Consider the following 17,314-nt stretch of genomic DNA (forward strand, 5'->3'; position numbering starts at 1 on the left):
CTTCGACCGCTTCTAAGCTACTATAGCGTTGTTATTGCTCTAGTCCTTTACGAAGTCCTTTAAGAATACGAGATTAAGGATAGAATTGCCGCGTTTCAAACGGACAACGCAACTAATAACGATATAACTATTGCTAAGCTTATCGCTCTCGGTATACTACTCTACGAAGCAGACGCTCGCTATAGATATATAGGTTATAGTATTAATCTTATTGTCCGCGTAATGCTATTTAGTAAAGGAATAGGTTAATAGAAGAAACAACTCTAACGTACGAGCGACGACGATAGTTTCCGGCTCTAGCGCGAGAAGGTAGGCAATATTAGACGGCTTTATAATACCGTTAAATATATTACTCGGTTACTAAAGCGCTCGGCGCTATTTGTACGGTATTAGAAGAACTTAGCTAACCTAGAGTTAGAAGCTAACAACGTCCTTCTTCGCCTTATTAAAGATAGCGATATACGATAGAATTCAACCCTCTAGATAATATAACGCGCTTTAAAGTTAAAGCCGGTTATTTAACGCTTCTGCCGTCTCTAGAAACCTAATAGTAGCTACAACCTCGCTTAAGACTATCTAACTAACTCTAACTAGAAAGAATTATAGCAGTACGAGCGACTATTAATCCCCTTCCTCGAAGCTACGAAGCGGATTAAAGGCAACGCAATATACGGCTTATTTAGCGCTCTATAGGAGATTTACCCTATATTAGATACGCTGTATTAATCGCTTACTCGGCGGCAAGAAGAAGCCTATAGTATCGACCGTAACGACTTTAGCGATATATAAGTACTTGTTCTTGCTATTCTTAGCGCCTTATACTAAATTTTAGTAGTTATAGAGCTAAGGTTAACGTAGGCTTCTTGCGTATAGAACAGCTCTATAACGACCTTAATTCTAGCCGCCTTCTACGTAGCGCCGTTATCCTTTACTCTATAAAGAAACACGACTTCTTTAAAAAGAGACAGGTAGGCTTTAAGTATAGCAAAGATGCGACTAACGAGAATAGTAATAAGAAGACGGCCGCTAAGGAGATTGCTAAGGCAAAGCAAGCAGTCGTAGACTTGTATACGGACTTTGTTACCTTACTTCTATAGCTAGAAGATAAGCCTTCTTACTAGTTTGTATTACCTTAAGAGCTCCGTAATAACGAGCGCGATTGCCGCCGGTAAGATAACGACCTCGACTTCTTCGAAGACGCCTTCGCCGACTTTACTTCTAAAGGCAATAGTAAGAGGCGATAGGCGATAGAAAACGAGCTAGAGCGCTATCTAAGTAACGACTTAACAACTTATAAGTATATCGGCACCTCGCTAGACAATAACTTCTATAATACTCGGCCGCTAGACTAGTAGCGAGACCGTAGCGAAGGGCTATATCTAACACTCGTATAGCTAGCGTTTACGCTGTTTGCTATTCTAGCAATAAGCTTAGAATGCGAGCGAGTCTTTAGCTATAGCAAATTAATAGTTACGGACTATAGATACTATCTTACTATATAGTTAATTAAGGCCGACTAGTGTCTAAAGAATTGGCTTATTCGAGGCCTTGCTAATAGATAGGTAACCTAGTTAATAGCGGACGACGATAGTAGCAGCAGTAGCAGTAGACGTAATAGTAACGGCGAGGTTAAATAGCTAGTATTTACTTATTTGCGCTAGCCTAATTATTTAGTTAATTAACCTTAACTATGCGTTATTACATGCAATAGCCTATCTATTTATTCAATTATACGCTAGTCGCTCGCTATTCAATCTCATTTAAGCGCTATCTACTCAGTCAACCGGCCTATATTTACTCATTCAACCACACGATTGAATGTTGCGGAGACTGCCTCACCTTCACATTCGGTCCCAGTGACATACATCAACATCAATCCACAACCTCTCAATCCCTCTCCCATCTGATAGAAGATCATCACATCACCCACTCAGTCTTTCAAAATGCCAATCCTCCACATCGTCCTCTTCGAATTCTCCCCCACAGCAACCGACATCCAAATCAAAGACGTATTCTATTCTCCACCCAACCTCCCTTATATAAAAAAAAACATCACTCACTAACCCTCCCCTCCCCCAGATCTGCACCCGCATGCTCTCCCTCTCCCAAACCTGCCTCCACCCAACCTCAAATCTCCCCTACGTAAAATCCTACGGAGGTGGAAAGGACACGAGTCCGGAAGGATTACAAGTGGTTGATTTGTACCTATTTGAAGAAGGATCTGGCTTTGCTAATGCTGCAGCTAGGGAGGATTCTCGCATGGGTTTGTGAGTGAATTTCAAAATGAGGAGGATAGGGAGTTTTATTTGGAGAGGGATCCGGTGCATTTGGAATTTGTGAGTGAGTGGGGAGAGATGGGGAGTAGGGCTGATTGATTTATATAGGTTAAGAGTTTGGAGGGGATTGTTGTGAATGTTAGGGTTGTGGATTTTGAGCCGGGGAAGTTCTGAGGTGAGGTTGGGGGTAGATGAGATGAGATTGGAGGGAAGTGGGGGAGTGAAATGAATGATGATGATGAACGATGGGAAATGAGTTCGGGCAGAGCGTAGGTAATGACGAACACGGAAGTGCTGAGTAATCGGCATGGAAGATGATAGATGGTAGTTGATGGCAGAGTCGCCGTGGACAGAATGGCGGACACGATGATATTGTCGCCGTATGTACAATGTACCGGGTCGCCTTGCGCTTGAGCGCCTGCAATATGTAACGCTATGCCACTGTACAAAGTCGTTTCGATGCCGCTTGAAGCTTCTCATGAAATGCTAAATGATTCGCCACACCCACATTGTTCCGCTGTGAAGGGTATTAGCACGCGTTCCGAGCGACAATTTCTCCCTCGGCTATACTCACTGATGTTGGGATTCTTGAAAATAAACCTGGCACTCAACTTATCCTCCAACCAGTCCATCTCGCTTCCGATGATGCTGAATAATGCCTTGCTGTCAATCAAAACCTTGACGCCGTCCTGCTCCACCATCTCATCGAATGCTCCAGGTTTATCCACATACTCCAAATGATACGCTAGTCCACTGCAGCCTCGGTTCTTAACGCCTATCCGAATGAGCTTGCTTTCGGGCTGTTCAAAGAGTTCCTTCAGTTGTTCCACCGCTTTCGGACTTAATGTGATGGGCGCCTTTCTCGGCCTCAGCTTGCTTTTTCTGGGCTTGGCGGCAGTTTCCGGAGTCGTCGATGGCTTTGCAGTCGAGAATTGTGATGTCGATGCCGCCGTAGCCTTGCTTTTCTGTGCCTCCGCTTCCACTAATGCTGCATCAGGCTTCGCATCTTTTCTCTGCCAGGGAGACGTAGGTGGCCAAGTCTGCGAGTGGCTCTTGGTTATGCTCGTTTCCGGCGTGCCACTATTCCTGGGTGGCGGCATTTCAGGTTCTAATGTTTGCGGACGATGTGCTGACTCGGTCATAAGAGGCCTCTTAGACGACGCTGCTCTGGGTCGGAAGGAGGAGAATGGACATCGTTGTGCTTTGAGGCAGTGCGCGCATCGTCGTGTTGCTGGGGGCTGGGCGGAGAAGCGGAAGATGGTTGATATTGATGGAGTGGCGGTCCGCAATGTGGCCATGGTGGGAGATATGGTGCTAGAGGAGAGTCTAGCAGGTGTCCAAGAAGCAGCCGGTAGTGGTGGTGGTGGTGAATGGAGGATTAGCAATTGGAAATCAGTAGGATTAAGAATGGATCCCCCTCGGTGCACGATGACGGAAGTGGGAAGGTGAGGCTCAAACAACATAGAACCATAGAACCCTGACTTGCTGATTATCTTGCATGTGATTGGCTATTTTATCTTGTGCGGCTCATCCCGACGGCTCGTCGCGTCTCGTTCTTCGAGCTGCAGCAACGCGACAGAGGCCAGAATATCTTCCAGCACTTTCATCGTCTTCACTCTTCTCCCACCAAATATCATTCACTTGAGCGGAGCAATCACATATCGCCCAATCAGCACTATACAACGCTCGGTATCCGTTGAGCCTGCACCATGGCTACCAACGGTGCAGCCGTCGCGAATGCTCCAGCACCGCCAACACCGGCACAATCAGGAAACAAGCCAGTCCAGATCAGCGAAGTACGGCAGAGCAACTCGCGCGAGAACAGAACAGCAGCACACTCCCACATCAAAGGTCTCGGCCTAAGATCAGATGGTACTGCGGACACAACTGGTCAGGGATTCGTGGGCCAAGCAGCGGCGCGAGAAGCATGTGGTGTCGTGGTAGATCTGATCCGCGCAAAGAAAATGGCAGGAAAGGCGGTGCTACTGGCAGGAGGTCCAGGTACGGGGAAGACCGCATTAGCACTTGCGGTCAGCCAAGAATTGGGAACGAAAGTGCCTTTCTGCCCCATGACTGGAAGCGAGGTGTACAGCGCTGAAGTGAAGAAGACTGAGGCCCTGATGGAGAACTTCCGACGCGCAATTGGACTCAGAGTGCAGGAGCGGAAGGAGGTCTACGAGGGCGAGGTCGCTGAGCTTACGCCAGAAGAGACCGAGAACCCACTTGGCGCATACGGTCGCACCATTTCACATCTCCTCATCACCCTACGAAGCTCGAAAGGAACCAAGAAGCTGCGCCTAGACCCGAGCATCTACGAAGCGATACAAAAGGAGCGCGTGCGACTAGGCGATGTCATCTACATTGAAGCCAACACTGGTGCCGTCAAGAGAGTGGGCAGATCAGATGCGTTCTCTACTGAATTTGACTTGGAGGCCGAGGAGTATGTGCCTGTACCAAAGGGAGACGTGCACAAGAAGAAGGATATTGTGCAAGACGTGACTCTCCACGATCTGGATGTCGCAAATGCACGACCACAAGGCGGTCAAGATGTCATGAGCATGATGGGTCAGCTCATGAAACCGCGGAAGACAGAAATCACCGAGAAGCTGCGAGGCGAGATCAACAAGGTCGTCAACAAATACATCGACCAGGGCATTGCTGAGCTCGTGCCTGGCGTGCTTTTCATCGATGAAGTGCACATGCTAGACATCGAATGCTTTACTTATCTGAATCGCGCTCTCGAATCTACCATCTCGCCCATCGTCATTCTCGCGTCAAACCGAGGACAGACAACGGTGCGCGGTACTGCATCTGCTGTCTCTGGAGATCCGGGCCTGATCTCCGCTCACGGAATCCCATCAGATCTCTTGGCACGCCTTCTTATTGTGCCAACTCAGCCATATACAGGACAGGAAATCCGAAGAATCATCCAAACGCGCGCCAAGCTCGAGTTTGCATCACCAACTGCTCCTCAGCTTGCCGACAATCCACAAGCACTGAAGGTATCGGCATCCCTCTCGCCCGAGGCACTGGACGAGCTCACCAGACGGGGCGAGACTGTCTCCCTGCGATACGCGTTGCAATTGTTGGCGCCGGCAAGCATTCTCGCTCGCGCTCGTGGTAGCGATGGAAATGTCATCAGTGCTGCGGACGTACAGGAAGCCACTTCACTCTTCTGGGACGCAAGCAGAAGTGCGGGTCAACTGAAGGAAAGAGCAAGCGAATTCATCTCATGAGCGTGATGTGATCAGAAGAAGGAGCAGATCCAGGATTGAGCAGTCTCTGAGATATGTGGGAAACAGTCGTGTCTGGGAGCCGAAAGATAGGTAGCACTCGACCGAGACAGACGCCTTCTTGCCTTGACGAGAATAGGTTGGACGATTTACACGCGAGCTGCGCTGACCGCTACGGCGTCCGTTTCTATGGCACTAAGCACGGTACCACCAGGACTCGGCGATATCGATACGCCGCATGAATGAGTGGGCAACGATCGCCCGAGCACTCCACCACAGCAGCGATTTGAGCATCGAAAAGTTGCGATTTGAGCAAAGACATGTAATCTAGAGCCGCCTTCGGTTCGTCCAGCCGACCTTGGTTTGAATTGTATACTAGCGAAATGCGCAAGCTGTGTCCTTTCAACATCTGCTGATTCCTTCTATTAGTCTTCGCCCTACTTTATTTCCATTACTCGACGTGCTTCTTCAGAAGGCCCGAAGCCGCTTTCACCTTCTCAAACTCCGGCTCTCCAGGGTTTGCGTGCTCATCAAAGCCATAGTCCACATCATCCACCAACACTAGTCTAGCCTCGTGTCCAGCACGGATCATCTCTTCATATGCTCTTTCGGACAGGTCGAGGGCGGCCAGCGTATCCTTGGTCCCATGTCAGAAGCACGTTGGTGGATACGAAGTGATTCCGGAGAACAGCTTTGCAGGATCGAGAGCGAGGTGTCCTCGTTCGGCACGATCGAGGTGAACTGTGTTCCTCTGGCTACAGTATTGAACATCCACCCTGTCCTCGGTTTACTGAAGTCGCTACCGGCGGGACCATAGGGTGCTGGCACCTCAATCAGGTAGGGTTCTCTGACCAGACCTCTTCCAAAAAGCTCTGGTCAAAGTGTGGCAGGCTCGGACCAAGAAGTCCAGAGGCCCGACAGGGTCATCGAGATACTTCATTCCAGCAATGTCAAGTATAGCCGAAGGCGGATGAGATGGTTTTGCCTGGAAGCATGTCGATATTCTGTCGGATTTTCACCTACGGAAGCCTCAAGCAGCCTCGACTCCCCATCAAATGAGCCAGCGTACCGCTGCAGGAGCCTCCCGACGTCACAATCTTGCTGGCATCAACTTTGACCGCAAATCGGAAGCAAATTTGATTCACAGGTTTAAGTTGATTTGAAAACAGGAAGGAAAGGAGTGGGAACTGTATACGGTTGGTGCTACATCAAAGTAAGGGGTTAGAAGTATAACGCCAGGCCTACTGAACGTCGATTACCACACTGCCTCACCATCATAATGGAGAGGCTGCATCATCCAGAGCGAGCCATTCATCACCGCCCCATAAAACCCCTCAGTAATCCTCCAGGACCATATACATCAGCCTCCGCACCACCGTGATTACCAGAATTCGTCTGTCCACGCTGCTGTTGGTATCCCCACACATCTTCACCTCTTGCCCTCGCCTCCAAAATTCTCTGATCCAAGTTCCGATCGCTGATTACAGGACAATTACAGCGCCAATTTTCTGTGCCGCAGATATAGCAGAACTTGTAGCCGCATATATCACACCTAGATCAACCGGTCGTCAGTGAATGCAATTCATATCTGTATGTAAAGGTAACATACGTGATGTGGTTACAACCATCTGGAAGTCGTGTCATTCAGAGTTTCACGATATAGAAAGAAAAGGAAAGGGAGGGAGGAAACATACCCATCAACTCAGTCATACTCCCACAACCCGCACATTGCTTATACTTCTCTTTTTCCGCAAGCTCCAGAAACGCTTTCGTCTCTTCATCCTCCCTACACCCCTTCCCTTCATGTCTCGGCGACTTGCAAAGTAAACACATCCGCCCACCACACTTCCCACACGTCGCCAAATCTTGACTCTTATTCTTCGCTCCGATGTAAGCGCTACAATCAGGAACGCAACAATACACTCGTTTCTTATCTTTCAGCTCCTCACTACGCTCGTCGAGTTCGTTGACGAGTTTGCTACCGAGGATCTTGCGGGCTACGTGGATCGAGAAACGGTTTTGGGGGTTACAGCATGTGGGGGGCCAGGAGGAGAGGTCTTTTGTTGAAGAGCGGAATTTGAAGCGGACGCAGGTTTGACACCAGGTATGGCCGCAAGTTAGAGTATAAGATTTTCCTGGGGGGATAGACTCTAGGCAGGTCAGGCAGGTTTTGGGTGGCGGGAGAAGTTCTGGAGTGGTCTCTGGAGAATTTGAGGGCTCGTTAGAAGGTTCCCGGCTGCTAGAAGGCTTGGGTGGCTGTGTATGTACGAGTTTAGGTTCTTCTCCAAGCGCTGATGCATTCTGTGCTGATGCGTTGGCCTCTCTCGAATGGTTTGCGGCGTTTTCTGATGTGACGGTCTGAGTTCCATTTGTAGCTTGAGGCTCAGAATGGGCTTGTGCCGACGCAGCGTGGAACGCGAGATGTTCGTCGACCTGCGAGAGTCGCACGTACCGCAAGCAACCTGGTCTATGACATCTTGTTATCTGATCGCCATCAATGATCGAATGGCTAATGTTCTCCCGCATTCGCAAGGCCTCGCCGCCAGTCAGGTTCTTCGGCTGCTTGCTTTTATCTTCGAATGAGGTCAACGACGGGTCTTTTTCCATTGTGCTCCTCGACGTTTGTCCCGTGGGCTGCAAATCTTTGGCAAGATAGAGACCTTGGGCGTGGAAAGCCATGCTGTCCAGCTAAGCGATCAATTGCACAGTCGTACTCCGATGTGGAGGGGAAGGAGCTGATATATCTGGCTCTCGCAGTCAATATCTATTCACTATGTTTAGGAAGTCGTCTCTCTGCAATAGTGTATAAGGCACGTCTTGAAGAGTATGTAGTGCATCTGGAATGTAGTATGTAAGAAGTCCTGAAGAGCGGCGATCTCGCCTGGGGGTGGCCTGGTCGTTTGCTGCTCTGTCCTACTCCACGGTTCTTCATAGATCGTGGTCTATCCAAGCGTTTGTCCTCCAGCACAATCACGATGGTCTCATAGCAACCTTTGGAATTTAAATGGTGTCGGACCTTTCTGAGCAAGAGCTATAAGTCAGTCCTATCGCTCGCTCGTCACTTTGCCCCCTTCTTCTGGCCAAGCTTTGAAGCAGCTGCTTTGGCCACTTGCAAAGCTTGCGTGAATGCCCAACGAGCCCGGTTCTCCTCCAACACCAAAACACCTTGGATGGTCGAGCCACCCGGGGACATCACTTCGTGCCGCACAGCTGCTGGTTGGCGACCTTGCAAGATGAGCGATGCAGTACCCATCATAGCATGAGCTGCCATCTTCAACGCATCATCTGACTTGATTCCAGTAGCAATTGCACCCTCGATAAGACCTTCCAGGACAACCGTGAAGAAAGCCGGTGTTGATCCGCAAAGGGCTGTGCAGGCGTCCATAGTGAGAGCCTCCGTGAAGAACACATCACCAACTCTTTTGAAAATTGAGCTGGCGACGTCCATACTGTGCTGCGATGCTGAACCTCGCTCGATTACTGTGGTTGATTGCTTAGCAAAGCAGTTGATATTGGGCATGACTCGCACGATATGATGTTGATCTGTGCCACTGTGTTCGAGTGCCACCTCGATATCGTGCACAGTGACACCAGCCAGGACGCTGATGATGAGTTTTCCATCGAGAGCTTCCCGCATGCCAGGCTCATCAAGTAGGTTGCGCAGGTGATGCGGCTGCGTCGCAATGAGAACAATGTTGGCTTCTCGTACAGCATTGAGATTATCGCAGACTCTGATGTCTACGGCATTTAATGAGCTCAACCCTGCATTGCCGAGTCTGCGCTTCACTACGTCGGCCGATGCATTTCGCCTAAGTGTATCAGCGTTGTGTACAGTTCTCACGCGTCAAGATTCTTACCGGACACAAGCTATGAACCGCGATGGAATTTTGACCTTGCTGTCGTTTCCGTCGAGTTCCTCTGATGCGGGTGAAGTCGGCGAGCCTGAGAGAAGGCCGAGGAGGATGGCAGTCCCAAGGGCGCCTAAAACGGGTCAACGAGTTTGACAACGAGCCTGATCACTCCTCATACCGCAGCCCAGTATGACTAAGACGTCTGTATCGAGCATTTGTGGACGCCACTTAGTTGCAGTACCATTGCTCAATGCAGCGTCCATCTTGTCCCGGTTCCCGGCTAACGGTATGATAGTGTCGGCACTTGAAGTCAGTCGCTCACTATAATGCCTTGTGATGGCACACTAAGTACAGAATAGTCGCGGCCGTCACCTTTGATGTAGCTGCCCCTACATCATGCTAGTCCCGAACTGAAGAATATCGGCAGCTGTGAGTGGTGGATGGAAGCGGTAGGACCTCGGGCCATTCCAGGTCCAGGGAGGCCAGTAAGCAGCCTGCAGCGTTGAACGCAGGCGTCTAAAGTCCCGTAAGAGCATCCGAGCGCCTGACCCACCAAGAATAGCCTTTCCAGACCTTGCAGAGCGGCGGTCGGTGTAGATTGTATGCGCTTCCGCTCCGGCGCGTCGAGGCGCGCCTGTTTGTTTGGGTTCTTGTTTTCTACACCCCTACCACCCCTACTGACCTCGCTGTCGCTCCGCTCCGCCCTCTGTAACGAGCAGATTCCATCTCTTCCAACAGCGCCTTGTTAATTAAATCATGCCTTCAATCTCTTCTAATGCTGTATCAATTGGTGACCTCGTCGGCGATGGTGGAAGTGGTGGTGTGCTTGCCTCGGAGGCTTGGGGCGACTTCGCGTTGGAACACTACGGTATAGGTGCAAATTGCGCCCGGCGGTGGCGGCTTAGAATCGCTAACTTCTCGACAGAACGGCCGGCGGAGGACGAATCAGTCCATTCTGGTGAAGATAACGCGTCAGACGCGTCCGAGTCCTCCGATTATCGTCGCCCTCGAAAGTCTCGAGTTCTCGTCGAGCTAAGCGATAAACACACGTGGTTGCCGCACGTCGACAACCTCCGCGAGTGGCGAGAACGACTAATCCTTCCAGGCTTCGATGACTATATTGAAGTGTCAGCAAAACAGTGGTACGCGCTTCAGCCATACATTGACAATATATGGGTGAAGGACCGTGACCATATCGAGAAGAGCGGCCTAGAAACGACGCGTTATGTATGCCGCTTCCGCAAACAACCGCACTGGAAGAGTGATAAGACGAAGGGCCGCGGCGTGAAGAGGGATGCTAAGAAGATAGAGCGCGCTTGGTGTTGCACTGTAACGATGAAGGTTATCGCTGTTTATGGTCCGAGTGACATCGCGCTAGACGAGGATGGTGAAGGACTCGGTGGTGGCGGTGGTCAGGAGATTGTCGCATATCGGATACAGCGCATAAATCGCGACGACCATAGCGATCACTGCCAACTGGACAACTTCGACGTGTTCCGTCGATGCGGCGCTCTCTTAACTGCCGCCGGTCGGCAGGTGTGTCAAGGCTACACACCGAGTGCTGTATGGAAGGCGCTGAAGGCGGAGCACGACCCAGTCGCGCATGAGCTGTTCAATGCCGCCGGAGGTCGATGGATGCAGAAATACGATGTCTGTAACTCAGGTCGCGCCTTCCGGAAGGCATACAGGAACGGCAAACTTGGCGGCGCGTCGCTAGTATGGCAACAGCAGAAGGAAGACTTATTTGAGTGGTGTCGAGAAGGTGAGTGTATTATTTCTTGTTGCTATCTGAAGTTGAAGAAAGCGCAGCGGGCCGACGCTTCCCGCCGATCCGGACTCCGATTAACCAATTGATCGATGCGGAGCTCGTCTGACTCAGCCTCTGCACCGAGGAAGATATCAGACTCGATTGCCTACGAATAAAAGCCCGGAAAGCTGGAAGTTCAAAGAATCTCGAAATTTTGAAGTTCTTCGCTTAAAGCGGAAGCGCCGCAGAGCCTCAGCTTCGAGCCAATTAAGAATTTTAGAAGCCACGGCAACACCTCGGTCCGGCTTTTTAGCGCATCTTGGCAGGCCGAACCCCAAACTTCAGATTCGACGCGCTTCCTTTGTTTTGATTTTTGGTTTTCCATTATAACAATCACTAACACACTAGTGTAGAAGGGCTCTTTTGCGACAATATATCAGCAGTACGCCAGACTGACGGTGAAACAACCTGTGGTGTTGTTTGGGCGACCAAAACTGGCATAGAACTGCTGAAATCCCATACCACGATCGCATTTATGGACGCGACGCATAAGACTAATCATCTTGGTTGGTACCTTTACACCATTATGGTAAAGGACAAATACGGCATTTCGCGTACCGTTGCGCATATGCTAACTCCTACTGATGATGGCGATATTGTATCGACCTTCTTATGCAAGATAAGCGCGTGGACAGACGGAATTTGGGTACCCAAATTCATATTAACAGACGACTCGGCGGCAGAGCGACGCGCAGTCCGCATAGCATTTAGCAACCGCACAATACACCTTCTTTGCCATGTCCACGTTCAACGTACGACCCAGCAACAGCGACGCGCGCCGACGACGAGATCACGTTTTCTATGGTCACGCACACCACGGAGCGGACTTCTAGATCTCACCGAGTCCGCTGCGGCAGGCTGAGGCTATTCTTGGTGGAATCCACGCACTGACGCTCTTACGGGACTTTAAATGGGCTCCGTTGAACAGGCAAAAAGCCAATGCATCTGTACAGCGTCTGAACGCATCGGAGGGTCATGACTTTTACGCTTAACAGGGAAGCCGAGTTTTTAATTGGCCCAAACCCTTTCTAGCCCAGGATGTGAAGAAATGCATGGCCTTCCGATGCGTGAAGACGCTGTACTGTAGGATCTCGTGTCGATCACCATTTCCCCCGGTTGGAAGGTTGCATGCTGCCTGTCCGTTATACTAGACCGACATTCGCCGTCTGCTGTGCTGTCCTCGGCAGACTCATTCAGCCTCATCGTTGCCGTCTCGTCTCCAGCCTTTGCCAAAGAGCCACCAAAATCCGATAGCAGCGATCAGCATAACACCCGCCAATGCAGCGTAGTATATGACCAGCCATGGATCCCGTGCGGCTGGGCTCGTGGCGAGTCCAAGAATGCTCCCCAAAGCTGCGGCCACTTGCGAGAACGCTTGTATCATGCTCTTCGCATTCTGCGGCGAATGCGAGTATGCATACTCGCCTGCAATGACGAATCCAATAGTCTCTGCTAGAGCTGCAATGATGTAGATCGGCAGTTGAACCCACACGCTAATCTTGTTTGGACCTGTTGTGATGCCGCATTTCCTTGGTCGGTCATAGCATGGCGGCGACTGATAGATTAAGTGTTGAGTCAAAGATGCGAATCCAATCGCAATGGCGCAGAGAACAAAGGACAGCTCGATCTGGAAAAGTGCGCTGAGCGTTATCTTTCGACGTGCAAGGGAGCTCCAGAATGCTTGCAGGATTGGAGCGAACAGTATGCATGCAATTGAAGCGAAGCTGGGGATCATGTCGTTCGGAACGCCAGACAGCTCCATTTGCCCCGCTTGCGATACCAGATTGTTGATCATCTGGTTTGCGCAGAGGTAGAAAACCGCAAATGACAATCTAGAATGAGTCAGTAGATGTACGTGATGACATGTCCCTGTGGCCTTGGCCGAATCAGACAGCTTACAAGACCCGGCACGTGAGGAGTGTCTGGCGGACTTCATCAACAAATTCATCAGAGTAGGACGGAACATGACCATGATGTTCTGACTGATAACTGCTTTTGGCTCGGCGCAAGTCGAAGCCATTTCTCATGGCGCATGAGAGGACTTTTGACATTGGCACGAGTATATTCTCGCCAGGCAAAACCTTAACTGCCAACAGTCAGAACAGTTAATTGACTACCAAGGCAGAGAGATACACACACCAAGGTGACGTGAAGTCGCTAGAAGAAGTATCAGACCAGTACAAGTGCACGCAGTCGCGAGCAAGTAAGCTGCCCAGAACCCTGTGGTTCGTTCAAGGAACGTGCTAGGGATGATGGAAAGGCATGCGAAGTTTGTAATTCTGTTTGTCATCAGTCTCCAACACACCGTAATGTCGTTTAGAACATGAACATACCCATAGAAGACATTGTACATGAATTGCAGCGTCAAACGATAGTCAATCACCTCACGCGCCCCATCTGGCTTTTCCACCACTCGAGATTCGTGATGAGAGCATTGATCGCCCAGGAACGGAGAGAATACTGACTTGATACCGCCGGTTCCAATGCCTATAAGCACCATCGCTATTCCAAGCCCGGCTGGGCCTGCACCTGATCGGAGCAAAGCAGGAATGGATGTGATCAGCTGTACGATACATCCTGATGCGCCGAGGCTGAGACACGAAAATCGATGAGCGACCTTGCCAATGTAAAAGTCATACTCTTCTCACATACCTGAGGCTGATCACCAAGGTCTTGTACCTCCCAAGCCACAGATCTGCTATAATGGCAAGAGGTATGGGAGTCAAGGAAGAGAAGACCATGTAGGTGTTACTGATTGCTGTGGCTCTTGACTGTCCCAGTCCAAGCGCGCCCGGCACGTGGTCCCCATCGGCATGATTCTGCATGTAGTTCTCTGTCGCTGGTCAGCGCCGTCCCGGGATTTCTCGGATCTCTAAATAATACGCCATGGTGCTGTAACAGCATAGAAAGCAGCTCGCTCCAGCCCGCCGACGACAAGAACAAGGACGATTGGGATCGTCAAGCCGTCTGCTTTGCGTGGAAGATGTTTCCACTCATCATCTTCAGAATGCTCGGGGCTCTCTCTCTGCTTTTCCGGGGATTCACTCAGGCTGTCTGCCAGAACAGCACTTGCAGTGATCGATTCATCGCCTGCCTTGAGATTTGTTGGTGCTTCAGCAGCAGCTGTGTCATGTGCCATGCCAGCGACCAGATCGATTCTTCAGGAGGGCCAGGATGAGAGAAGCGAAACTCCGTCGTGTCACTCCGGAGCCGCTTGGCCCTGAGAAGTTCCTGCGTACGGGTGAGCCGGGGCGTGGCTCGTTTAGCAGTGGTGCATTATTTGCCGTCTCCTCCGCCCTCAACAACAACATATGGTATGAACATGAAGCGAGATCTGATCCTGTTTGTGCGACTGCTGCAATGTCTGCTGAGCATTTGCCGGATACGAGGAGAGTGTGGGCCCTTGCAAGGGCGGTAAGGGCGTCGATTGATGCGTCCATTCCTTCAGCGTGAAGATACGGAGACGTCTGGGCTTATCGTTGTACTGTAGCATTCGCGGAGACGATCCGGCCGGTGTTGCGGCGAGGGCCGGCCTTGCCGGGCGTCCATGATAAGGCAGACGCATAGTGCTACATGGGACTTTTGCATATCGATAGCAGATCGACCGTTCTCTAGGTATGAGAGGGGGCACTGTGCAGTACGGTAAGGTGTGAGACAAGTGCGCTTAACTACGCTAAACGCGGAGTTAACTATCGATGTAGGGATCCGTAGACGCTAAAGCGGGTGCGTCCTGTACGCGAAAGTTTTATTACGCTAGGATCTTCTATTACGCTAAGCGTTACGCGATATCTATACGCGTATCTTTGCGCGTATACTCTCTTCCTTTCTTTCTATAATATAATACTAGTATATATCTACCCCTAGCCCCTATCTCTATTTCTTTATATATTCCTATATATATACGCGACGAGCTAATAAGGCGACTTCGATATCGTAGCTAACCGAGTTCCCCTATACTACTATACTTAAGCCTATAGCTCTATATATGCCTCCTAATATACCGTAAGATATTAAGACTATTACTACTAGGTATACGGTTATAGTACGAAGGTATCGTAACGGTTATACGGTATAAAAGTTAATACATTCTCTAAGGTGCCGCGAGGCAAGCTATCTATATAATAGTCCTACTATTAGTAGCAATAGCGACCGTAGCGGTCGATAGTAACTGCTGCCTACTATCGTATATGCAATAGTATTATATCGTAATAGCCTCCCTCCCTACAAAAAAGGTCGGCACTATCTATAGTGTCCTAAAACAAAGGTCCTTAGTAGGCCGTACTATAGGAAGGTTTAAGACAAAAAGAGCGTAATAGCGTCGTATAAAGGCTAAACCTAAACAGTATACTAGAACGGTAATACTAGGTGCAGAATCGTATCTCTCTAGTAATAACTACGTCGGTTTTATACTTACTTATTACGACGGTTACAAAGGGCGTCGCGTAAGCTAGTTAGTATAGTCTAAACCGCCTTTAGCTACGGCTAAGGCGTAACAGTCTTTATAGTCTTATTATTAGATAGCGAGGTATTAACTACGTCCGCTATAGTAGTAGCGCGGTCTAACTAATCGATAGGGATGTTAGGGAAGTTAGTACCTAGTAATAGTAGCGTATCGGCGTCGCGTATAGCACCGTATAGCTTAAAGTAGTCGGCTATCTATACGTTAAGCTTAGCGATCTTATCCTTAGTAGTATTACCTTATACGCCGCTAAGTAGCTTAAAAGCGTCCTCGTTAATTAGGTATAGTATAGGGATTGCCTATTGCGGCGCGACGCGTAAGAAATCGTAGTAAAGATAGGTTAGCGATAGCGTAAGCGACTCCTTTAAGACCGTAGTAGAAAGACGATACTACTAGGCTATCTAGCGCTTAGTTGCTTCGCAGATCTATACCTTAGCTAGCATCTATTAAAGCTAGTATACCTCGGTTGCTACTAACTCGGACTAGCGTATATAGTAGAGAGCTTGTAAGTTAAGCGTATGTATACTAATTGCTATCGTATTATATTAGTATTGTCCGTAGGCGCCTATAGTGTTTTCCTATAGGGCGGGCAAAGGTAGCAAGCGTATCGGAAGCGCTAGGAGCTTATACTATAGCTATATAACCGTATTATTAGGCGGTAGTAGCTAAGCTATAGCTAGAGCCTTCGTAGGCGTAGAGAATAGGTTAGATAGTAGCGGTATCTTCGACGATAGGCGAGGCGCTAAGAACGGGCTAGCGGTTAGCTTCTAGCGAGTGTTTAACTTAGTCGATAGTAATACGCGCAAGGAGTTTAGCTAGATCGCCTTAATTAGCGGGGTAACGGCCGGAGGTTGCGGCTTAGCCCGAGTCGCGAGCTTAGGAGGGAAGATTTTACTAAAGAGGTACGCGTTAGTAAGGTCGGTCTCGTCTAGCGAGTAGTCGGGTAACAGTACTAGGAATGCGCCTATAGGATCCTAAGTATAGTCGATATTATACTACTAGTAATTCTTATTCGTTACTATCTTATCGTACTTGAAAATAGTATTGCCCTATATAATACGCTTCTAGACGCCTAAAGGATCGAAGACTAGATCGGTAGAGACCGTCTTCGGCAAATTATAGAACTATAGCGTTAGCGCGGGCTCTAATCTATTAGGGATAGCGCTGTCCTTAAGCGTCTAGATATAGGCGATAAAGGTAGATAAGGCGTATACCGGATCGATCTAAGTTAGCTAGCAGACTAGGCTAAAGTCTACTAGGCATTAACGGTTAAAGAGTAGTAGAGGTATGCCTTTGCCCTTATTAGCAGTATAGGTACCGTTCTAGTAGCGACCGCTACCTATAAGCTAAGTGTACTATTCCGTACGCGACGCATTAGTAGCCTTCGTATCCGTAAGCGCCTTATTAGTATAGAGGGCGGATATATAGCCCTTACCGCGAAGCGTATAGGCGTTACGGACTGTAATATACCGCTAGGTATAAGCGACGACGTCCTAGGTAATAGCTAGGCGACCTAGGTTACGACGGTATAGGTAGGGCAGACTACTAGAATTAAGAGACGACTCGTACTATTTATAGAGCTATATAGCCGACTAGGCACTAAGTTCTATACCGATTAGTAGTAGCTAAACTGTATAGTCCTTAAGCTAGGAGTCTAGTAGAGGTAGGCGCACTATCGAGAGTCGTCC

The 17,314-nt window shown here is 49.4% G+C and overlaps 6 protein-coding genes across 6 annotated transcripts; 2 read left to right on the top strand and 4 right to left on the bottom strand.

The window, feature by feature from the left end:
* Positions 1 to 1,943: 1,943 nt before the first annotated feature.
* MYCFIDRAFT_28677 (uncharacterized protein) lies at positions 1,944 to 2,450 on the top strand (the record flags this gene model as incomplete). The annotated part of the gene is made up of 4 exons (XM_007921690.1): positions 1,944 to 2,009; positions 2,080 to 2,190; positions 2,247 to 2,336; positions 2,385 to 2,450. 4 exons carry the CDS (start codon positions 1,944 to 1,946, stop codon positions 2,448 to 2,450), a joined length of 333 nt encoding a protein of 110 aa, XP_007919881.1.
* Positions 2,451 to 2,758: 308 nt separating this feature from the next.
* On the bottom strand, positions 2,759 to 3,511 carry MYCFIDRAFT_121871 (uncharacterized protein; the record flags this gene model as incomplete). Its single annotated transcript, XM_007923877.1, has 2 exons — positions 2,759 to 2,793; positions 2,851 to 3,511. Coding segments are annotated over 2 exons (696 nt in total), but the record flags the coding sequence as incomplete, so codon positions are not given.
* Positions 3,512 to 3,704: 193 nt separating this feature from the next.
* On the top strand, positions 3,705 to 5,512 carry MYCFIDRAFT_185754 (uncharacterized protein; the record flags this gene model as incomplete). Its single annotated transcript, XM_007923878.1, has 2 exons — positions 3,705 to 3,713; positions 4,064 to 5,512. 2 exons carry the CDS (start codon positions 3,705 to 3,707, stop codon positions 5,510 to 5,512), a joined length of 1,458 nt encoding a protein of 485 aa, XP_007922069.1.
* Positions 5,513 to 7,201: 1,689 nt separating this feature from the next.
* MYCFIDRAFT_121920 (uncharacterized protein) lies at positions 7,202 to 7,630 on the bottom strand (the record flags this gene model as incomplete). The annotated part of the gene is made up of 1 exon (XM_007923879.1): positions 7,202 to 7,630. A coding segment is annotated over one exon (429 nt), but the record flags the coding sequence as incomplete, so codon positions are not given.
* Positions 7,631 to 8,567: 937 nt separating this feature from the next.
* On the bottom strand, positions 8,568 to 9,398 carry MYCFIDRAFT_128589 (uncharacterized protein; the record flags this gene model as incomplete). The annotated part of the gene is made up of 2 exons (XM_007923880.1): positions 8,568 to 9,318; positions 9,367 to 9,398. Coding segments are annotated over 2 exons (783 nt in total), but the record flags the coding sequence as incomplete, so codon positions are not given.
* Positions 9,399 to 12,227: 2,829 nt separating this feature from the next.
* MYCFIDRAFT_55863 (uncharacterized protein) lies at positions 12,228 to 14,610 on the bottom strand. The gene is made up of 6 exons (XM_007922002.1): positions 14,051 to 14,610; positions 13,820 to 14,000; positions 13,501 to 13,758; positions 13,307 to 13,446; positions 13,067 to 13,253; positions 12,228 to 12,999 (listed from the first exon to the last, which is right to left on the bottom strand). Exons 1-6 carry the CDS (start codon positions 14,304 to 14,306, stop codon positions 12,357 to 12,359), a joined length of 1,665 nt encoding a protein of 554 aa, XP_007920193.1. The 5' UTR covers positions 14,307 to 14,610; the 3' UTR covers positions 12,228 to 12,356.
* Positions 14,611 to 17,314: the final 2,704 nt, after the last annotated feature.

This window comes from Pseudocercospora fijiensis, assembly GCF_000340215.1.
Source record: "Pseudocercospora fijiensis CIRAD86 unplaced genomic scaffold MYCFIscaffold_1, whole genome shotgun sequence".
NCBI classification, from domain to species: Eukaryota; Fungi; Ascomycota; class Dothideomycetes; order Mycosphaerellales; family Mycosphaerellaceae; genus Pseudocercospora; species Pseudocercospora fijiensis.